Consider the following 24,799-nt stretch of genomic DNA (forward strand, 5'->3'; position numbering starts at 1 on the left):
CAGGATCATATGATAGCTCTATATTTAGTTTTTTAAGGAACCTCCATACTGTTTTCCAAGTGGCTGCACCAATTTACATTCCCACCTACAATGTAGGAGGGTTCCTTTTTCTCCACACCCTCTCCAGCACTTGTTATTTGTAGACTTGTTTTTTGGCTGTGCTGTGCAGCATGCGGAATCTTAGTTCCCTGACCAGGGATTGAAACCATGCCCCTTGCATTGGGGGCACAGAGTCTTAACCACTGGACTGCCAGGGAAGTCCCCTATTATTTGTAGACTTTTTAATCATGGCCATTATGACCGATGTGAGGTGATAACTCATTGTAATTTTGATTTGCATTTCTCTAATAATTAGTCATGTTGAGCATCTCTTCATGTGCCTGTTGACCATCTGTATGTCTTCTTTGGAGAAATGCCTATTTAGGTTTTCTGCCCATTTTTTGATTGGGTTGTTTGTTTTTTTGGTATTGAGTTGTATAGGCTGTTTTAAACTTCAGTTTTTAACCTATAAATAATATTTCCTACATAAGCAGTTTTATGGATTTAAAAATATATTGATGATAGATGTTGACTTACTGTGGTGATGATTTCATAATATATACATATATTAAGATATATATGAAAAATTTTGTAAATGATACATATGAAAAGTATTTAATACATCAGATTTAATGGACAAATTGTGTATTTATTACAATATTAAAGTTGTGCCCCATTTAATAAGATTACTGAAACCTTGTGAACAATGAATCAAATATGAAGAAAGCAGACACACTTGGCATGTGATGAACAAGGGCATTTGAGCAGTTGAATTTCTGTGTATTTCTTTATTTTATTTTTTAAAAATTTTATTTATTTTATTTTTGGCTGCAATGGGTCTTCGTTGCTGCATGCGGGCTTTCTCTAGTTGCAGTGAGCAGGGCTACTCTTCGTTGCTTTGTGCAGGTGTCTCATTGCGGTGGCTTCTCTTGTGCGGAGCATGGGCTCTAGGTGTGTGGGCTTCAGTAGTTGTGGCTCACGGGCTCTAGAGCACAGGCTCAGTAGTTGTGGCACATGGGCTTAGTTGCTCCACAGCATGTGGGATCTTCCCAGACCAGTGCTCAAACACATGTCCCCTGCATTAGCAGGCAGATTCTTAACCGCTGCGCCACCAGGGAAGCCCTCTGTGTATTTCTTATGTCATCATTAGGATGTCAGTATCTTGATCTCTCAGTTAAGACTCTATCAATTGCAAATAACAAATGAAACAAAACAAAACTCAACAAATCTAATTCCAACTGGCTTAAGGGAATGTTAAGCCAGGGAAATGTTCTGGTTCTTCTAGCTGAAAATTCCAGAGGTAGATCTTGGCTTCAGAAATGGTTAGAACTGGAGTTCTCATGCTGTCATAAGGATGTGGTTTCTCTTCTCTCAATTCTGGCTTCATTTCAGATCCCCATGTTATCCCCTGGTAGCTTCAGGCCCTCCCTCATAGACCCCAAATGACAGCCATGGCTCCACCCTCTACATCTTCTTGGTGGCAAGCACAGTGGGAGAGAGGGAGGGCCTTTTCCAAATCATTCAAACAAAATGCTCAGGATCGTCTCTGATTGTCTCAAGTGAACTAGTCACAGAGGTCAGGGAGGTGGTTAGGTCTGGGTCAAATGCTCTACCTATGCAACAGAGAGTGACTCTGAAATACAAAGGCTGAGATTGTGAAGGGCCTGGTCCCTCCAGTGTAGAAGCAAGATGATAAATGTTCCCTTAAGAAGGGCAGGTGGATGCTGGGTGGGGAAAGAGTGAATGAGCATGCTAGTGGTGGGGTGTGTGCCTGCATGAATCTGTGTGTGTGGGCATGGGTGAATTTGTATCAGGTACTTAGTAAATTTTTTAAAGTCAAAGACTGGGACTATTTTGTTTACTTGCTACCAGGGAAAGTATTTTACTTTACATTAGCTAGAAGTATTTAAAACTCATTCTTCCTTTTCTACTTCTACTCATTTTCCTTTTTCCTTACAGAGTTTATTCTTATTTTTTTCTAGCCTATCTGAACTTTAAAAATAAAATTTTTATGTTGGCTGTGCAGATGATGTCTGTAATTGAAAAAAGTGATACTCTTTTCTAGCTCCTTTAAGAGAAATATAAAATTTGCATATAATAGATCCTTGCTACACACGACACGAAGTTAAAGCTGAGATGATCCTATAGAAACCAAGTGTTTTAAAATGTTTCTCCCAATCTGTTTGTATTTGGAAAAATAAAGAGATTTGCATAAATGATGTGGGCCTGTGACAGTTATGCAAATGAACTTGCAAATGAGAGTAAAAGGGATTTAGAGATGGTGGTGCTCTTAAACTCAGGTAGTATTTGTTAGGAGAGTAATATGAAATATCTCTATTCAATTGAGAAGTTTTAAAATTGTATACTGTATAAATATTATAAGATTCAGGAACTAGGGTATCAGTTGCTGGATCTTGAGCTTTAGGAGAATCATACTTTTCAAAGGTGAGAACTTAAAGCAGTGCTCAACTTTAGAACTTAATTTTGGGCATAGGTCTTATAGCTACTTAAGTATAAATCGGGCATAATTAAATAAATCATATTTAATAATAAATCTTTTGTTATTAAAATATACAAATATACAGGGAAGAGTGTTGGGCAATGGTACAAGTAATTATAAATGAATTAAGAAAGTTCTTTTTTTATAGATTTATTTATTTAATTAATTTTTTGGCTGCATTGGGTCTTCGTGCTGCTTGTGGGCTTTTTCTAGCTGTGGCGAGCAGGGGGCTACTCTTCGTTGCGGTGCACAGGCTTGTCATTGTGGTGGCTTCTCTCGTTGCAGGGCACAGGCTCTAGGTGTGCAGGCTTCAGTAGTTGTGGCACGTGGGCTTCAGTAGTTGTGGCTCGTGGGCTCTAGAGCGCAGGCTCAGTAGTTGTGGCACATGGGCTTAGTTGCTTCGCAGCATGTGGGGTCTTCCTGGACCAGGTCTCGAACCTGTATGCCCTTCATTGGCAGGCAGATTCTTAACCACTGTGACACCAGGGAAGCCCAAGAAAGTTCTTTAAAGATCAATTTTCTTTCACTCTGACAAATTCAGAGCACTAAACATTCCTCACAAATTCCTTGTAAATTAACTAGTAATCCCTTTATAAAGTTAATTAATCAAATTCCTCCAATGGCATAAAAATCATTATTATTATACATGATTAGCAATGTGATTAGTCACCTAGGGAGGTAAAGTTTAAGGAAAGTAATTATTTTGAGAATGTGAACCATTGTTGAATTAGGAATTTCTCTCATTATTCAGATCTGATTAGCATGAAATATGACTCACAAATATGACACTGATTCAACAGACAAATGAATATATTTACTTGTTTGTATTCCAAGCATTTCTTAGCTTTCAGAAATGTTGTCTTAATGCAAATTACATTGATATCACGTTATTTTCAAGTTAATATGTTTTTTCAGAAAACTTAAAAAGTAATATGGCAGTAAAATGACTAAAACCCAAAACACTATCCTCAAAAAAGGATTGGGATGTATTTACCATTTGAAAATGGAAAACAATTCAAATGGGTTTATGTAGAAGTAACCCTGAATGGGATAGTCTTTCATTTGGTTGTAAAGTTGTGAGCTATTTCACAACCAACCGAATGCCAGCCAACGTGGCTTGCCTTGGAATGTTACCCATGGGGGAAACTGGTTTCTGGAAGATTTTAAGTCCTGTAAGACTCTAGATGGGGTTGACCTAACTTAAAGGAAAGTTGTGTCATATAAGTTTCTTCATGAATATTTAAGGCCATTGTGTAAATTGTATATGGAACTACACTATTTTCTGATGATACCAACTTAAGAGTTTGGAGATCATCCCAGCAACTTCAGAATTTTAGGATTTCTAATTTATAAAGAGATCCAAGGGGGGGGGACCTTCAAGATGGCAGAGGAGTAACACTTGGAGATCACCTTCCTCCCCCAAAATACATCAAAAATACATCTACATGTGGAACAACTCCTACAGAACACTTACTGAATGCTGGCAGAAGACTTCAGACTTTCCAAAAGGCAAGAAACTCCCCACGTACCTGGGTAGGGCAAAAGAAAAGGAAAAAACAGAGGCAAAAGAATAGGGATGGGACCTGCAACTCTGGGAGGGAGCTGTGAAGGAGGAAAAGTTTCCACACACTAGGAAGACCCTTCACTGGTGGAGACGGGGGTGGGGGGTGGTGGGCGGGTGGTGGTGGGGAAGATTTGGAGCCACGGAGGAGAGCACAGCAACAGGGGTGAGGAGGGCAAAGCAGAGAGATTCCTGCACAGAGGATCAGTGCTGACCAACACTCACCAGCCTGAGAGGCTTGTCTGCTTACACACTGGGGCGGGTGGAGTCTGGGAGCTGAGGCTCGGGCTCTGGAGGTCAGATCCCAGGGAGAGGACTGGGGTTGGCTGTGTGAACACAGCCTTAAGGGGGCTAGTGTGCCATAGCTAGCGGGAAGGGACTCTGGGAAAAAGTCTGGACCTGCCTTAAAGGCAAGAGACCATTGTTTCAGGGTGTGCAAGGAGAAGGGGATTCCTTTCCTGTCTGCCCAGAGAAGGTAGAGCACTGTCTAAATGAGCTCCAGAGACGGGCGTGAGCCACAGCTATCAGCATGGACCCCAGAGACAGGCATGAAACACTAAGGCTGCTGCTGCAGCCACCAAGAAGCCTGTGTGCAAACACAGGTCAGTATCCACACCGCCTTGGGAGCCTGTGCAGCCCGCCACTGCCAGGGTCCCGTGATCCAGGGACAACTTCCCTGGGAGATCACACAGTGCACCTCAGGCTGTTGCAACATCATGGTGGCCTCTGCCGCCACAGGCTCACCCTGCACTCCATACCCCTCCCTCCCCCCAGCCTGAGTGAACCAGAGACGCCTAATCAGCCACTTCTTCAAGCCCTTCCTGTCTGGGTGGAAACAAAAGCCTGAGGGTGACCTGCACGCAGAGGTGGGGCCAAAACCAAAGCATTAAACGCACCAACATTTGAATTATAGGGGTCCCAGAAGAAGAAGAGGGAAAGAAAGGGTCTGAGAAAATATTTGTAGAGATTATAGTTGAAAACTTCCCTAACATGGGAAAGGAAATAGTCAATCAAGTCCAGGAAGTGCAGAGAGTCCCATACAGGATAAATCCAAGGAGAAACATGCCAAGACACATATTAATCAGACTATCAAAAATTAAATACCGAGGAAAATATTAAAAGCAGCAAGGGAAAAGCAGCAAATAACATACAAAGGAGTCCCCATAATGTTAACAGTTGATCTTTCAGCAGAAACTCTGCAAGCCAGAAGGAAGTAGCAAGACATATTTAAAGTGATGAAAGGGAAAAACCTACACCCAAGATTACTCTACCCAGCAAGGATCTCATTCAGATTCAACGGATAAATTAAAACCTTTACAGACAAGCAAAAGCTAAGAGAATTCAGCACCAAGAAACCAGCTGTACAACAAAGGCTAAAGGGACTTCTCTAGGCAGGAAACACAAGAAAAGGAAAAGACCTACAAAACAAACCCAAAAAATGAACAAAAGGGTAATAGGAACATACATATCGATAACTACCTTAAATGCAGATGCATTAAGTGCTCCAACCAAAAGACATAGACTGGCTGAATGTATACAAAAACAAGACCCGTAAATATGCTGTCTGTAAGGGATCAACTTCAGACCCAGGGACACATACAGACTGAAAGTGGAAAAGATATTCCATGCAAATGGAAATCCAAAGAAAGCTGGAGTACCAATTATCATATCAGACAAAATAGACCTTAAAACAAAGACTATTACAAGAGACAAGAAGGACACTACATAATGATCAAGGGATCAATCCAAGAAGAAGGTATAACAGTTGTAAATATTTATGCACCCAACATAGGAGCACCTGAATACATAAGAAGAATGCTAACAGCCATAAAAGGGGAAATTGACAGTAACACAATCATAGTAGGGTACTTTAACACCTCACTTTCACCAATGGACAGATCATACAAAAGGAAAATAAATAAGGAAACACAAGCTTTAAATGACACATTAAAGAAGATGGACTTAATTGATATTTGTAGGACATTCCATCCCAAAACAAAAGAATACACTTTCTTCTCAAGGACTCATGGAACATTCTCCAGGATAGATCATATCTTGGGTCACAAATCAAGCCTTGATAAATGTAAGAAAATTGAAATCGTATCAAGTATCTTTTCCAAACACAACGCTATGAGACTAGATATCAATTACAGGAAAAAAACTGTAAAAAATACAAACACATGGAAACTAATAATACGCTACTAAATAACCAAAAGGTCACTGAAGATATCAAAGGGGAAATAAAAAAATACCTGAAAAATTTACAATGAAAACACAACGACCCAAAACCTATGGGATGTAACAAAAGCAGTTCTAAAAGGGAAGTTTATAGCAATACAATCCTACCTCAAGAAATATCTCAAATAAACAACCTAACCTTACACCTAAAACAATTAGAGAAAGAAGAACAAGAATACCCCAAAGTTAGCAGAAGGAAAAAACTCATAAAGATCAGATCAGAAATAAATGAAAAAGAAATGAAGGAAACAATAGCAAAGATCAATAAAGCTAAAAGCTGGTTCTTTGAGAAGATAAACAAAATTGATAAAACGTTAGCCAGACTCATCAAGAAAAAAAGGAAGAAGACTCAAATCAACAGAATTAGAAATGAAAAAGGAGAAGTAACAACTGACACTGCTGAAATACAGAGAATCATGAGGGATTACTACAAACAACTATATGCCAATAAAATGGGCAACCTGGAAGAAATGGACAAATTCTTAGAAATGCACAACCTTCTGAGGCCGAACCAAGAAGAAATAGAAAACATAAACAGACCAATCACAAGCACTGAAATTGAAACTGTGATTAAAAATCTTCCAGCATACAAAAGGCCAGGACCAGATGGCTTCACAGGTGAATTCTTTCAAATATTAAGAGAAGAGCTAACACCTATCTTTCTCAAAGTCTTCCAAAATATAGCAGAGGGAGGAACACTCCCAAACTCATTCTACGAGGCCACCATCACCCTGATACCAAAACCAGACAAAGATGTCACAAAGAAAGAAAACTACAGGCCAATATCTCTGAGGAACATCGATGCAAAAATCCTCAACAAAATACTAGCAAACAGAATCCAACAGCACATGAAAAGGATCATACACCATGATCAAGTGGGGTTTATCCCAGGAATGCAAGGATTCTTCAGTATACCCAAATCAATCAATGTGATATACCATATTAAAAAACTGAAGGATAAAAACCCTATGATCATCTCAATAGATGCAGAAAAATCTTTCAACAAAATTCAACAGCCATTTATGATAAAAAACCCTCTAGAAAGTAGGCATAGAGGGAACTTACCTCAACATAATAAAGACCATATGTGAGAAACCCACAGCCAACATTGTTCTCAGTGGTGAAAACCTGAAACCATTTCCTCTAAAATCAGGATCAAGACAAGGTTGCCCACTCTCACCACTCTTATTCAACATAGTTTTGGAAGTTTTAGCCACAGCAGTCAGAAAAGAAAACAAAATAAAAGGAATCCAAATCGGAAAAGAATTAAAGCTGTCAATGTTTGAAGATGACATGATACTATACATAGAGAATCCTAAAGATGCTACCAGAAAACTACTAGAGGTAATCAGTGAATTTGGTAAAGTAGCAGGATACACAACTAATGCACAGAAATCTCATGCATCCCTATACATTAATGATGAAAAATCTGAAAGAGAAATTAAGAAAACACTCCCATTTACCATTGCAACAAAAAGAACAAAATACCTAGCAATAAACCTACCTAAGGAGACAAAAGACATGTATGCAGAAAACTACAAAACACTGATGAAAGAAATTAAAGATGATACAAACAGATGGAGAGGAATACTATGTTCTTGGATTGGAAGAATCAACATTGTGAAAATGATTGTACTACCCAAAGCAGTCTACAGACTCAGTGCAATCCCTTTCAAACTACCAGTGGCATTCTTCACAGAACTATAACAAAAAATTTCACAATTTGTATGGAAGCACAAAAGACCCCAAATAGCCAAAGCAATCTTGAGAAAGAAAAACGGAGCTGGAGGAATCAGGCTCCCTGACTTCAGACTATACTACAAAGCTACAGTAATCAAGACAGTATGGTACTTGCACAGAAACAGAAATATAGATCAATGGAAGAGGATAGAAAGCCCAGAGATAAACCCACGCATGTATGGTCACCTTATTTTTGATAAAGGAGGCAAGAATATACAATTCAGAAAAGACAGGTTCTTAAGTGGTGCTGGGAAAACTGGACAGGTACATGTAAAAGAATGAGATTAGGACCCTCCATAACATCATACACAAAAATAAACTCAAAATGGATTAAGGACCTAAATGTAAGGCCAGACACTATAAAACTCTTCGAGGAAAACGTAGGCAGAGTGCTCTGTGACACAAGTCACAGCAAGATCTTTTTTGACCCACCTCCTAGAGAAATGGAAATAAAAACAAATAAACAAATGGGACCTAATGAAACTTAAAGGCTTTGGCACAGTAAAGGAAACCATAAGCAAGATGAAAAAACAACCCACAGAATGGGAGAAAATATTTGCAAACGAAGCAACTGACAGAGGATTAATCTCCAAAATATACAAGCAGCTCATGTGGCTCAATATCAAAAAAACAAACAAACCAATCCGAAAATGGGCAGAAGACGTAAATAGACATTTCTCCAAAGAAGATATACAGATTGCCAACAAACACATGAAAGGATGATCAACATCACTAATCATTAGAGAAATGCAAATCAAAACTACAGTGAGGTATCACCTCACAGCAGTCAGAATGGCCATCATGAAAAAAATCTACAAACAATAACTGCTGGAGAGGGTGTGGAGAAAAGGGAACCCTCTTGCTCTGTTGTTGAGAATGTAAATTGATACAGTCACTATGGAGAATGGTATGGAGATTCCTTAAAAAACTAAAAATAGAACTACCATATGACCCAGCAATCCAACTACTGGGCATATCCCCTGAGAAAATCATAATTCAAAAGAGTCAGGTACCACAGTGTTCATTGCAGCACTATTTAGAATAGGTGGTACATGGAAGCAACCTAAGTGTTCATCAACAGATGAATGGATAAAGAAGATGTGGCACATATATACAATGGAATATTACTCAGCCATAAAAAGAAATGAAATTGAGTTATTTGTAGTGAGGTGGATGGACCTAGAGTCTGTCATACAGAGTGAAGTAAGTCAGAAAGAGAAAATACCATATGCTAACACATATATATGGAATCTAAAAAAAAAAGAAAAAGTTTCTGAAGAACCTAGGGGCAGGACAGTAATAAAGACACAGACGTAGAGAATGGACCTGAGGGCACGGGGGGGGGAAGGGTAAGCTGGGACAAAGAGAGATAGTAGCATTTACATATACACTACCAAATGTAAAATTGATAGGTAGTGGGAAGCAGCTACATAGCACAGGGAGATCAGCTCGGTGCTTTGTGACCACCTAGAGGGGTGGGATAGGGAGAGTGGGAAGGAGACGCAAGAGGGAGGGGATACGGGGATATATGTATACATATAGCTGATTCACTTTGTTATACAGCAGAAACTAACACAACATTGTAAACAATTATACTCCAATAAATATGTTAAAAAAATTAATGTTATTGCTAATGAAGTTTATCATTATAAAAGTAAAAATGAAAATCCTTAAAAAAAAAGAGATCCAGAAATATGTGGAAAGGAAATTTGAATGATAGTTTCTCAGTAATGTTTTCCTGTAAAATCTTTTATAGGTCTTTTAAACATATATGATAATATTATTTAGAGGTTATTACATTTTTTCCTAGGGTGATTTCTTTTTTCACTGAATTCAAAATAATGAACACTATGAAAAGTCATCCTTCTCAGATAAAGCCAATGAAATTTTGGAAATAGATTTTTCTTAAACATTCTGTATTTCCTGTATTTTTTTTATTTTTTTATTTTTGGCTCGCGGGCGTCTCACCCTTGTGGCCTCTTCTGTTGTGGAGCACAGGCTCCGGACGCGCAGGCTCAGCGGCCATGGCTCACGGGCCCAGCCGCTCTGCGGCATGTGGGATCTTCCCGGACCGGGGCACGAACCCGTGTCCCCTGCATCGGCAGGTGGACTCTCAACCACTGCGCCACCAGGGAAGCCCTGCCTGTGTTTTTTGATGTTTGACTAATGTATGAGTTGCTTGAAATGGGTCGACATTTATGAAAAGTCTTAGGGAAAGTAGGTGTTAAAGACTTTACATAGAAAGAGTTACAGTTACAGATTTAATGGTTAAATTAACAGTGGTGGTCATTAACCTTTATCTAAACCCTGCTATGTGCCATTTTATAGATTTGAGAACAAACGGATTCAGAGATATTTGGTAACTTGTCCAGTCAGCTAACAAGGACTGAGATTTAATTCTGGGACGTTGATACCAAGATTTTTCATCTTCAGTAGTACCTTATAGCTAAAAGTTATGTTTAAGTATTTAAAAACTTAGTGGAAAATACAGATTGACCTGTATCACCAATATAAGTTTGTCATTAATAATGATGTGAAAGTTGTTTAGTAGTGGTAATAATATAAAGATATTCTCAGCATGGCCACTAGATGTCAGCACTTAGCTGTTATATGTGGTATAACAATTCTACATTTTAGTGGAATATTTTTTGCCAGGTTGTATTCAGGTGCTAAATATTATTGCGGCATATTGCAGATCTATTATAGTTAACATATTAAAAGCATTTTAGTAGCGGTCACTATGTTGATGTAATAAAACTTTAAAAAAAGTATTTCATTTTGCTAAAGTTTCTTTTGCTTTTCTCTTTTTTTTTTCATAAATTTATTTATTTACTTTTTTTTGGCTGCGTTGGGTCTTAGTTGCTGCGCACGGGTTTTCTCTAGTTGCGGTGAGCAGGGGCTACTCTTCCTTGCGGGGCTACTCTTCCTTGCGGTCCGCGGGCTTCTCATTGCCGTGGCTTCTCTTGTTGCGGAGCATGGGCTCTGAGCGCGCCGGTTTCAGTAGCTGTGGCACGTGGGCTCAGTAGTTGTGGCTCGTGGGCTCTAGAGCGCAGGCTCAGTAGTTGTGGTGCACGGGCTTAGTTAGTTGCTCTGTGGCGTGTGGGATCTTCCCAGACCAGGGCTTGAACCCATGTCCCCTGCATTGGTAGGTGAATTCTTAACCACTGTGCCACCAGGGAAGCCCTCTTTTGCTTTTCTTTTAAATCAGAGATTCAATCTTTTACCAAAACGGATAAAATAATACCATTTATTTCTTCTGTAAAAAATAGTTAAAATCTATGTTTATACTTTATGAGTTAGCAATTTATAGCATGTTCAGAGCATGCTCCATTCTTAATTTCTTTTAACATACCTAAGCAAATTATGGGTTTTGTAAAGATCTCTGGCGCACTGTATTACATACAGTATTTCCAGCATAACTATGAAGCTGCCTAATTGGTACTTTTGTTGCTTCTACAAGACCAGTGTTTCCTTGAAGGGAGAAAACTTACTCAGTTTTTAATCCCAGCTCCTACCACAGTGCCTCTCCCAGAGTAAATCCTTGGTAAATGTTTATTGACCGAATGTCTGTTAAGAGGCACAAAAATAGTGAATTCACAGGGAGTATGGAGTCCTAATGTCATTTTTGAAGCTTTAGCCCTTGGGCAAATTATTAACTTTGAGTCATAATTTCTGTATCTTTGTAAAAGGGTATGATAAAAAACAAACTTACTGGGTTGGCAAGGCATTAAATTAAATATGTATAAAGTTTCTATCACATTATAAATAATGGGTATAGCTATTCTCATTCTTAGCAGTGATTACTAACAATTATTGCCAGTAATAATGGTAGTGGTGTAGTAGAGGTAGAAACATATAAGAGGTCTGAGCAGTTCTGGGGCTGTGTTTAGTGTATGGGAGGTTTTCTTCTCTGCTGTGCCAGCATGAGTGAGATTATATAGCTTGGACTGTAAGGTTATTGTCTGGGCATCTTAAGCCATCATTTTTCTCATTTTGTGACTAAGGAACCCAAACCAGAGATTGAGAGTCAGAGTTGGCCAGGTCCAGGATATGTTGTTCCTGGGCTCAGGGCGCTAGCCAGTACTGCTGAGCTTCCTGAGGTGCCAAAAACATGCACCAAGTTGTTTCTTTCAGCCAATGTCTGTGTGTGTGCGTGTGTGTGTGTTTGTGTGTGTGTGTGTGTGTGAGAGAGAGAGAGGGAGGCAGGGAGGGAGGGAGGGAGGTTGTTTGATTCAGTGTCCATTAGTGAAAATCTGATCCTGGTCATCGTTTCCTGCAGCATTTAAGAGCATCAGTCGTCTGCACTGTTAATTTCTGCTTCTGAATGGACTGTAGATTTTCTTATATCTTTTATTTGTGTGCATCTTATTTCTTCCTCAAAGAGATTGTATATCACCCTCATGTCAGTATGATCTTTAGGTAACTGTCTCAGTAAATGCTGTCTGTAGGCCCTATGAGAAATATTTAGAATTGTAGTCTAAGCAAAATTCTGAACTTGAGTCCTACTTTTGCAAAAGTTTTGGCTGCTCTTCTTTCACATCCTAGCTACAGGATCAGAGTTCTGGACTTCACTTTCTTGAGTGCATGCTAACTGTGTGGGTACAAAAATTATTTAAGTGTAATTACAAGGACTCTTTCTGGACCTACCCAGCTACTAGCATTTACTGTACATAAGACACTGAACTAGTTTTCCCTGGGCATAAAAGACTGAATAAGCTCTTCAAGATCTGTTGGGAATTTATTCTCTGATAGAGGCAATATGTAGATGAAAATAATGACAACACAGAACAATGTTAAATGTGCACCGTAAGGCCTTATGCCTCAAAGTGTGGTCTGGGGACTGGCATTACCTGGGGGTTGTTGGAAATGCAGAATCTCAGGCTTTGCTGCAGAGCTACTGAACCAGAATCTGCACTTTGCCGAGATCTCAGCCAATATGTTTGCATACTCAAGTATGAAGAACACTGGTAGAAGGCTTTAGGGAATGCAGATGTCACTTCCAGTTGGGGACACAGGATTTCATGGAGGAAAGAGCCTTGAAGGAGAGAAAGGATTTTGATGGTGGAGCTGGTGATTAGGAGCAGGCTATCCTGGGCAAAGGTAGGAAGGAGGAAAGACGGCTTTCTGAGTTGTCAGATTTCTAAGGGTACAGCGTTAGTGCAGGAGTAAGCCTTGTGGGAACCAGGGGTACTTCGGATCAGAATGCCAGACAGGGTTTAGAGTTTTTAAGATATGCGTTGGAGATCAAAGGAATATTTTCATATATGTGAGTGACACAGTCTCAGAGGTGGAAAGGAGCTTCCTGGTCCTTTTGTCTTATTACCTAATAGGATCAGAGCTGTGCTTTAGGAAGAGAAATCTAATGTACCTATGGGAGATAGTTCGTTGACTAGACTTGGAGATTAAGGAAATAGCATGGTAGCGATGTGAGTGAAATGAAGGCTGGAGAGGTTGCAGGGGTAGAATCAAGGGGAGGCAGTGTTTGGTACACAAGCAAGAAGAGAAAAAGTAACAGGGACAGTGACTGCACTACTAATGACAGTGGTGGCAACGGGAAGAGGACTAGTGGTTTTTTTGGAAGGGGATATGATGTTTGGTTTCTGGACATGCTGGTTGAGATGCCAGCAGAATACAAGCTAGGAGACTTCTGCGCCCCTTATTCAGAAAGGGGTATTTGGAACTCGTGAGAGAAGTCAGGGATGGAAGTGAAGGTTTGGGACTTCTCTGCAGCAAGCCATGGTTAAGCGGGGGTTGTGGCTAAGACCTCCAAGGCAAGACCACCTAGGGAGAGGAGGGACACAGAACATCAATACAGTCCCATTTCCTGAACACTTGGTTTCTTATCTCACTGTGTGGAAATGCGCTTTGAGGGCCGCTTTCCTCCTTTCTTGACTATGATACTATGGCTGTTGAAAGAGAAGCATTACTTATAGACATTAGAGTGTTTTTCAGTGGCTTAGGAAATAATTTCCAAAATATAGCTGGTACCCACGAGGGCACAGAGTTTGTAAGTCAGCCATAGTTTTACTGCATTGAACAGGCCCTAGCTAAAAAAACCAAAACAAAAACTTTCTCTCCAATTTGAATGTATCTACTGTATTTAAAATTTTCTTTTGGGCTTCCCTGGTGGTGCAGTGGTTGAGAATCTGCCTGCTAATGCAGGGGACACGGGTTCGAGCCCTGGTCTGGGAGGATCCCACATGCCACGGAGCAACTAGGCCCATGAGCCACAACTACTGAGCTTGCGCGTCTGGAGCCTGTGCTCTGCAACAAGAGAGGCCGCAAGAGTGAGAGGTCCGCGCGCTGCGATGAAGAGTGGCCCCCGCTTGCCACAACTAGAGAAAGCCCTCGCACAGAAATGAAGACCCAACACAGCAAAAGTAAATAAATAAATTAATAAACTCCTACCCCCAACATCTTAAAAAAAATTTTTTTTTCTTTCATTGTCTGTGTAGAAGTTTCTCTCCCTTATATTTTATTATGGTGATTTTCAAACATACAGTACGGTTGAAAGACTTTTTAGTACTTCATACCTGTCACCTAGATTCTACCATTAATATTTGATTATAATTGCTATAACATACACTTCTCCCTTTACCCATCCTATGTAGAGATTTTTGTAAAAAACATTGTGATTGTAATATAAAATTTATGTACTACTTTTTCAGTAAATATTAAAAAGATTTTCTCAAGTTATTACAAAGTTATAAACATTGTTTAAAATTACTTCAAAATATTTCATCAAATATTTCATCTAATATATTTCATCATACTAGAGGTGACTTAATGATCCTGTATCTTATTAAGTAAAAAAAAATGATCCTGCATCTTAAGTTTTTTCTTTTTTTTTTTTTTTTTTTGTGGTACGCGGGCCCCTCACTGTTGTGGCCTCTTTCGTTGCGGAGCACAGGCTCCGGATGCGCAGGCTCAGCGGCCATGGCTCACGGACCTAGCCATTCTGTAGCATGTGGGATCTTCCTGGACCAGGGCATGAACCCGTGTCCCCTGCATCGGCAGGTGTTCTCTCAACCACTGCGCCACCAGGGAAGCCCTAGGTTTTTTTTAAATTAAGAGTGTTCTCCTAAATTCTTTTCTGTTTTTAAGATTTTTAAAAAAAGTGTAGATTATCTTGTGTGAAGGAAAGAATACACTATGTTGAAGAGATATCTGCACCCCTGTGTTCATAGCAGCATATTCACAATAGCCTAAGAAAATAGACTTAGGAAATAACCTAAGTATCTACTGGCAGATGAATGAATACAGAAGTTGAGATATATATACAATGGAATATTATTCAGCCATAAAAAGGAAATCCTGCCATTTGTGACAACATGGATGAGACTTGAGGGCATTATGCTAAGTGAAATAAGTCTGAGAAAGACAAATATGGTATGATCTCACTTATATGTGGAATCTAAGAACAGAACACCAAAAACCCAAAGTCATAGAAAAAGATCAGATTTGTGGTTACCAGAAGTAGGGGGTGAGAGGGAGGGGAATTGGATTAGGGTGGTCAAAAGATACAAACTTTCAGTTATAAGATAAATAAGTACTAGGGATGTAATGTACACATGATGACTCTAGCTAACACTGCTGTATGGTGTATACAAAAGTTAAGAGAGTAAATTCTAAGAGCTCATTACAAGGAAAAAAATATTTTTTGGTGTCTATGTGAGATGCTGGTTGTTCACTAAACTTACTGTGGTAATCATTTCATGATGTATATAAGTCAAATCATTATGCTGTATACCTTAAACCTATGCAGTGATGTGTATCAATTTTATCTTAATAAAGCTGGGAGAAAAAAATGTATAGATTCACAGAAGTGGAAATATTAGTAGATCAAAGGATGTGAACATTTTTAAAGATTGGTACTTGTTGGCAAATTGTTTTTCAAAAACCAAATTTACAAAGTCCACACCAGTATATTTGAGTGTTTGCTTCACTATATCCTGGCCAGCCTTGGCATATCATTAAAAAAAAAAAAAATATATATATATATATATATATATAAGTTTTAGTAAACTTGGCAGGCCCTTGGGCTGGAGAAGAAGGTCCAGCTGCAGCTGGACCTTCCTCCCTTTTGAAGTGTTTGCTTCTAGGTTAATGGTAAATCGAGAAGCTTTGGGGTCATGGCTGAAGCCTGGGGCAACGTGAGAAACAGGGAGATGATAATGAAGAGATTCAATTTTCCTCACTTTTTACTGCTTAAAATATATTTTTTAGGCAATCTCTAACTTAGAGAAAAGTTATACAGTACAAAATTTTTTTCTCTTGAACCATTTGAGAATAAATTAATGATATACAATTGCCCCCAAATACTTTAGTGCGTATTTCCTATAAACAAATGTATTCTCTTGTGTAACCCTAATATAACCGTCCAAATCATGAAATCAACATTGATACATTACTAACATCTAATCATATCCTGTTTTTGTTTCACCAAGTGCCTTAATATCCATTACAGCAAAAGAGCATGTTCAAAATCATGTGTTACTTTTATTTGTGTCAATTTGGAGCATTTTCCACTCCTGATTTTCATGACCTTGACACTTTTGGAGGGTACAAACCAGTTATTTTGCAGAATGTTCCTCATTTTTGGATTATTTTTCCATAATAACATTCAGGTTACACCTCTGGCAGAGATATCACAAATGTGGTGCTGTGTTCTTTTCATTACATCTTATCTGGAGGCATGGGATTTTGATTTGTTCTGTTTATGATATTGTTTATGTTGATGACTTGTTTAGGTGGTATTTACTAAGCTTCTCCACTGTAAAGTTATTCTCTTCATAATAAGTATTTGGTGAGGAGATATTTTGAAGCTATGTAAATATCCTGTTCCTCATGAATCAACCAACCAACGTTTCATCCATCTATTTGTCAATTAACCAATCATTTCATTATGGATTCATGGTTTGCTGTTTTGTTCAATAGGATTATAATCTATGACCATCACTACTTATTCTGATGCTCAAATTGTCCCTCATTGGGTCAGTGGGCATTATTCCACTCTTGACTTCTATGTCTTTTCACATGTTCCCACCTTTTGTTTTTTTGAGACTTTCTTACTTTCTGGCAGAAGTTATTCTTAGTTCATATTGTACTTTTCCTGCTCCAGCCCTGGAATCAGCCATTTCTCTGAGGAACTCTGATTCTTTTTAGTGGAAAATGATATTTGGGAACCAAGATCTGAGTGTTTTGTGTGCTCATTGCTATTGGGGTGTCACTGCTCCCAGGTGCCCACAGTGGATTGAGGAATGTGTGTATTCATGTCTTTTTATTTTATTTTATTTTATTTTATTATTTTATTATTTATTTTTGGTCTTCGTTGCTGCATGCGGGCTTTCTCTAGTTGTGACAAGCGGGGGCTACTCCTCATTGTGGTGTGCAGGCTTCTCATTGCGGTGGCTTCTTTTGTTGTGGAGCACAGGCTCTAGGCGTGCGGGCTTCAGTAGTTGCAGCTCAGTAGTTGCAGCTCAGTACGCAGGCTTAGTAGTTGTGGTGCATGGGCTCAGTTGCTCCGCAGCATGTGGGATCTTCCTGGACCAGGGCTTGAACCTGTGTCCCCTGCATTGGCAGGTGGATTCTTAACCACTGTGCCACCATGGAAGCCCTGTGTTCATGTCTTTACCTCTATAGTTTTTAATCTCTCTTTTGAAAAAAAAAATATTTCACTGATCTCTACAATTCTAATTTAGCAGCAATCATTCTAGTTTTCTCCCTTTTCCTATTTATCTTTCTCTGACAGTGACAAAACGTGGTTCCCATTATTGAGTGTATATACATGTACGTGATGCATGCCCTTGTATGTAACCAATCTCTCATCAGTGTGGCTGCTGTCCTCTTCTCCCCCACCCCCATGCCCTCCTTACCACACCTGGACTCTCCACCCTACACCAACCTGTCCAGCTATGTGGAAGCCCTCCTCATCTTAACTAGGGATTTGACCCCTGCCCCAGGTCACCCCATCCACATCCCACTTCTGCTCTGATTGTGGTGCCCTTCTACTGGCCACATCTCCTGCCTTCCCCCTAGACTACCTGTGTTAGTACTGAGCTGTTCGAGGTGAGGAACAGTTCTTAAATGCTCTCCAGAGCCCTAGTGGATTTTAGCTGGAAAGATCAGACCTCTTGGCTCATTCAGAGAAGTCATACAAACTTTGATTTGTTTAACCTTAACTTGGGAGGGAAAAAGAGGCTGGGCTTTGGTGTTTCCCTTTTACCTGGGGGTTTTTCACCCAAGTCCCAAATCACATCCACACTGCCCCTTCCTGGTAGCTAGTGCTTATAGGGGGCTGAGAAAAAAACCAGCTGAGCCTTAAGGGCTCCCAGCCAGGAGGGACAAGTCCCAGGGGAATGTGTACTCCTGAAGACGCTGGTTCCCCAGACATAAAATATGGGATCCAGGCAACTTATTAGAAAAACAGAACAAGGGCACCATCTTTGCTTTCTATCCCAAACTGGAAAAGGGCTCAAAAAATGTTTCCTTGATTCCACGAGGAGACAGATTTCCTCCCCTTCTCCCTAGCTTGATTGCCCCGTGGCAAACTGTTATCCTTTGTCATTTTTATAGTTGGGGGTGAAGAGTGGCAAAGGGGACGGAGAAAGCTAGTGACTATGGGTGGTGGGGAGCAGATGTACTCTGGGTCTCCCGTCAGGCTTAGCCACAGGAGCCATTGCCCCACCCATAGGGACACCAGAGGCTCCCACCTGATGGGCTCCAAGATGGAGGAGAAGGCAGGGGTAGAAGATGCAAACCAGGGTGCTGAAGACAGATTGTTTAAAACATCTTTGCTACCTTGATGTGTAATGATAGAGAGTATCTTAATTTGTACTAGAAGTATGTATCTATGCATGTTCCTTTTATTAAAATTTTTTTTGAATGAATGACTTTTATTATTTAAACTCTTTAATGCTAAATACACATGCATACAGAAAAATGAACAAGGTATAAGTATACAACACAAAATTCTCACAATGTGAACACTTATTTAACCACCACTCATGTCAAGAAATAAAACTCTGCCAGTACTCAAAAACCCTCTTGATGCTTTTTCCCAATTATTGCCTGTTCCCTCCTCTCCAAAAGTAACCACTTTCCCAACTTAGCCATAAATTTGTTTTGCCAGTTTTTTTTATTTTTATGTAAATGGAATAATATAGTATCATTCCTTTGTGTCTGGCTTCTTTTGCTTAATGTCACATTTGGGAGATTTGAGAATGTTCTGGTATATTAGCTGTGGTTTGTTCATTTTCATTGCTGTGTATAAGTTCATTGTATGATTATATTATGTTTATTTAGTTTCCTACTGATAGATAACTGGGGTCTTCCTGGGTTTGGGCTGTTGTGAATAATACTGCTTATGAACCTTATTGCCCATGGATTTTGGTGCACATAGACATGCATTTCCTTCTAGAATATCTATGGGAATAGACTTATGCTTGTTACTTTTAGCAAGTAATTTGCCTTGGTGTCATTTTTCTCAGTCTTCTGATGCTGTTTCAGGTATCACTAATCTTTAAAAATTATTTTTGATAGCTACTACAATGTTTGAAGCTGGAAAGGACAAAGGTAATCCAGATGAATTTGCTGTGGCACTTGATGAAACCCTTGGAGACTTTGCGTTCCCAGATGAATTTGTCTTTGATGTTTGGGGAGTCATTGGTGATGCCAAGTGAGGATGATTATGACGTGAATGATCGTCTCTGGAGGAATGAACCATTGTTCCTGAAAAAAAAAAAAAGTTAAAATCTGCTTTTAGACACTGTTATGGACTCTGGCTTGTTTTATGTGTATGAATACATTCTTTTGAAATATAATTTTGATTTCTGGGCACTTTTTAATTCAGTTGCATATGTAGTATGCTTAAGATAAATTACCTAAAACATGATCAATTTTAATACTCATTTAAAAGCTTTTTAAAATTAGTTTTAGAGAGTATTTCTAGATAGGTTATTTTGTTCCCCAATGACACCCATGTTTTGTTTTCCACGTAATAAGTAGTTGATTGCAATCGCTTTGTAGTTCTTTTGCAAAATCTAATGCAGTGAAAATGAGGATTGGAATATAATTTGCCTCATAGCATCTTCATTTTGTTATACTAGCTTGAACAGGATATGTTCAGGACATGAAATATGAATTATGCCTACTAGATGTCTAGAAACATTTTTTTAAAAAATCCACTGAATAAGGGGAGGAAGATTCCTATAGCCTGTTGATGTCTATGGCTTACTCTCTTTGTAAAACAAGGATTGATTGACTTTTATTTTTTGCTTCTTTGTAATTGCTTCCTTGCTTCTTAAACTTGTTGAAATCTATTGCGTTGTGTATGTATTTGCACGTGTAGAAGAAGGTGAAAAAGAGGCAGATACGGTAGAAACCACTTATATTTGATTTTTCTTTTTTTAGCAGTTCTTACAACACTATTGCTTTTCCATCCATACCTACTGTTGTTACCCTTTATAAGCATTCCAGGGAAAGTTTTTATAGTCTTTGTAGAACTTTTCTTTTGAAAGATGTTTACTCAGAAAATAACTATGTTTGAGAACATTTTTTGGGGTTAAAGAGCAACCCCCTTTTTTTTTTTTGGAAGAGCAACACTTCTAAGCCTCCTGAACTTAAAAGGAGATACCATCAGCAGTAGATTTCCCCCTAGTGAAAGTGCAGGAGGAAGGGAAAATTGAGAAAATATATTAGCTTATTATTTTAGAGTTCTAATGCACTCTCTCTGAAACCTTACATTATTGAGAAAATTGAGGGTAAATGACCATTTTATCACTCTTACTTGACATTTTACAGATGTAAGAGAAATGGAAATGAATGGTTTCAACATACATCATTTAATAAGGTGGAGCATGGTGTGACCAAACATTCTTCTAAAATGTTAGATGGAAAATGCTGCATGCTGCCGTGGTAATCAGAAATAATAACCTGTGAGGGGTGTATTCTAGGAAATCAGAAGTAGTTCCCTTTTCATGCTGGGTTGATGCTTAGATAACTCTTGTTTTCTGGTGCAACTTCACTTTTACTGCTTTCCACTCTCTTTTTCACATAAATTTAATTCTATGAATCTTGGTATTTGTCTCATTAATCAGAAACCTGCACAGAAACTGTTGCAGTCATTAACATGTAACAATAGCAGTTTATAGAATGTGGATTGTCTTATTGCCCTTGCCCATCATTTGGAGATAGCATTCAGCCCAGGCTGTAGTAATTTGTTGCTACTTGTTTAGTGAATTTCTTTCAGAGGTCCCCAAATACATACTAATTCTTAATATCACTTCTCATAGGATAGGAAAGTTATTTGATGACTTAAGAGGCCCACAGAAATATTTCGGTTTAAGCAAAAAATAAATTTTTTGGCACTAGATGTTAGATTTGAAATGATGAGTCATTGTTTATTATTGATGGCTGTCTGATTCTCCTTTCCTTTTGGATATGGATGAACACTGACACTTGGTGCAAATTCTCTGTGATTTGTGGAATCTCATATTTACAAAGTGGTTACCATGATCTTTCTAGAATTTTGATGTGTAAGGTACTGACGGCCATGTACAGCTGCAACTGTAACTTGCTTGTTAACATCAAATGAGCATAAAGGGTGTCAGCTGGGCACAGGTGTTTTACTACTAACAGTTTTTTTTTTTTCTTGAAATGTCTTTCTCTGTTACCTCTACTGAAAAACTGATAACAAAGTAAGTTTCTTCATTTTGTTCTCTTACCTGAAAATATATCTCTTTGTGAACTTTGTGCCTTTTGGTAAAACTCTCAGTGCACAAAAGGAACAGGGTTTCTTTTTAGATGTCACAGTCCACAAGTGGGAGCTACCCTTCTACTGCTACAATGAGACAAAGTCTTTTTTTTTAACTGTGCCATTTTATTGGCAACACTAAACATTTTCAGAAGGCCTCTGTTGTTTTCTCTTGTTCTCTAAGAACTTTTTTTTCCCCAAATGGAGGATGATGGTTTCATTCTTTTTAAGATTTTGATTATTTTATTCTTGATTTCCTTTCATGAAAAACAGCATCTTTCAGTGGCCACTAAGAGCACACTCTGTTTCTTTGTGGAAAGAATGCAAAGGATGAGTGAACGTTGGGTTCAATGGGGTCTTGAATACAGCTTGACTCCCAGCAGGTCTACACATTCTGATGACTACAAATGGGTACATTTTGGGTTTCTGTGATGTTTCAAAAATACAATTATATAATTATATGATGTGAAACTCTTTAAGAATTCAACTAATAGGGCTTCCTTGGTGGTGCAGTGGTTAAGAATCCACCTGCCAATGCAGGGGACACGGGTTCGAGGCCTGGTCCAGGAAGATCCCACATGCTGCGGAGCAACTAAGCCTGTGCACCACAACTACTGAGCCTGCAGGCCTAGATCCCGTGCTCCACAAGAGAAGCCACTGCAATGGGAAGCTCACATACCGCAACAAAGAGTAGCCCCCACTCACCGCAACTAGAGAAAGCCCACACGGAGCAACGAAGACTCAACACAGCCAAAAATAAATAAATAATTTTAAAAAAGAATTCAACTATAAAAGCTGTAATCAGTTAACCTCTGCTTGGGGCTGCTATAGCCAATAGTATAATGTGACAGATAATTAGCTAAATAGAGATAATTTTTCCAAATGATGTTTAATTTGACTATTTCCCCCCATAACTTTAACAAATAAACATTTTCCAAGTAAAGCGCACTTTATTTGGGTCCATGTTGCTATACCTCCATCAAGTCTAGAGAGCGCCTTCCTGGTTCCTTCAGTTATCATTGCCTTCCTAGCATAGTAGCAAAATGAATTTCACCTGCAAATGGTGTTTTCAAAGTAATGATTTTTCTAAATAGAGTACAGTTATCTGCCAGAGATGTAAAAGAGTGACCATATAATTACCATTTCACTCTGTGATACATCTAAAACATATGGATACCAATAGCATGCCGTTACTCTGGAGGAAGTAATAGGTTAAAAAGACAGTTGAGTGTTTTACTCAAGCTGTGACTGAATAGAGAGAGATAGGAGATGCTATTCAACTCACAGTCCCACGTATTAGTGCTCTGCGTAAAATGCACATTTATTATCTTCTTGACACAGACTGAAAGAGATATCAGAGTAATGTATCATGGTTATAAAATGTTTCTAAGATTGAGAAGTGTACCACTGGCACAACCTGTCCCTACCTGTTACCTGAAAACCCAGTTCTAAGACATGATTCATGGTTATTATATGCTAGGAGGGTGAGCAAAAGTTGAGTATGACATCTTTTTTTTTTTTTACATCTTTATTGGAGTATAATTACTTAAAAATGGTGTGTTAGCTTCTGCTTTATAACAAAATGAATCAGTTATACATATGTTCCCATATCCCCTCCCTCTTGCGTCTCCCTCCCACCCTCCCTATGAGTATGACATCTTTATTTCATTGGAGACATTACATCTCTATGAGACTTATGTATAGCCATAGATATTTTCAAACTATTGGAAGAAAAAGAAATTTAAAAAAAATTTCTGAAAGATAGTTTTAAGTAAACGTTTTATATTTTGAACTGTTTGTGCCATGCATATAGCATTGACTATATACAGGTAAAATATTCTACTTTTTCATAAAGAAAAGTTTTTTTCTCTTTTATAAATATCATAGCTTATACTTTAAAATGTATTTTTGAGATTGAATTTGGAAAATTTATTAATATGTGAAATTACAAATTATATTTTGATACATTGTTTAAAAATGTAATATTTACTGTATTTCTACTTATAATGTATACATCTTCATGTATTGATCAAAAAGTAAATTATTTGTAAAGCTATCATAACTTTATATTTCTTATATTTAAAATAGAAGTCCTCAAATAAAAAATCGTTTTCATGGAAAAAAAGTGATGAATGTTTTTATCATGAAAACAATAAAAATTTGGGGTTTTGAATGTCAGACTTTTAAGTTTTGTCTAAATAAATAATGGGGATAACACATGTGATTGTCCAGGCCTTTGTGTTTTTAACGTACCTTGGTATATCTTTTTCTCAACATATTTTGTAACAAGGTATAACCTCAAGGTCTCTTAGTTTTAAAATCCCCAAATTATTTGCTTTGATTCAGTAAAAATACATGAGATAGGCACTGCTACAATACTCTAAGACAAAACAGTCAGAAGCTGTTCCTGTTATAAGACGGAGGTTTACCCAGGGTGACACTTTCTTCTTTATTCAACCAATTTTTATGGCAGTAATTTCCAAACAATACTGTAAGTAAAAGACATATCAGCCCCTAGCTCTTCGGTAGTTATGCCTTTTGGGTTCATTATCTCCTTGATAGTTTGAAGGCCCTATCAGAGCTGTTAGAAATCCTTACAAATGTGCTAATTCCATGTACTGGTGGTGGGGCCCAGGAATCTGCATTTTGACACCTCCTCCAAATGGTTCTAAATGGAAGTGAATCAGGGACCTTTACTGTGAGCTCTCTGAAGGTTCTGGCCTAGTCTAGGGTGGAACAATAGATACACTCGAGCACTCAGGATCTATCAAGGTAAACAGAGGCATAAAAGAGATCTCTAATGCAATCAGATAAGTGCTCAAATGCATGTGATGTAGTATGCGAAAAAGCTGTAAATGACAGTAGGCATTTTGTTAAGTGGACAGTTTTCTAAACATTACTTGATATGCTAGAAGAATTTGTTATCTTAGAGAAATAGACTCCCCAAGTGGCACACTATGGGTTAACC

The 24,799-nt window shown here is 38.5% G+C and overlaps 1 protein-coding gene across 1 annotated transcript in view; it reads left to right on the top strand.

Moving 5' to 3' along the window:
• GIPC2 (GIPC PDZ domain containing family member 2) overlaps positions 1-19,964 on the top strand; it is an 86,621-nt gene extending 66,657 nt beyond the window's left edge. The window contains exon 6 of the mRNA XM_082615680.1: positions 19,620-19,964. Within this exon, the coding sequence (XP_082471806.1) occupies positions 19,620-19,759 (140 nt within the window). The 3' untranslated portion in view covers positions 19,760-19,964. The remainder of the gene's footprint in view (positions 1-19,619) is intronic.
• The last annotated feature ends 4,835 nt before the right edge of the window (positions 19,965-24,799 follow it).

The sequence above is a fragment of the Mesoplodon mirus genome (assembly GCF_964341445.2).
Source record: "Mesoplodon mirus genome assembly, chromosome: 3".
In the NCBI taxonomy this organism is placed as follows: domain Eukaryota; kingdom Metazoa; phylum Chordata; class Mammalia; order Artiodactyla; family Ziphiidae; genus Mesoplodon; species Mesoplodon mirus.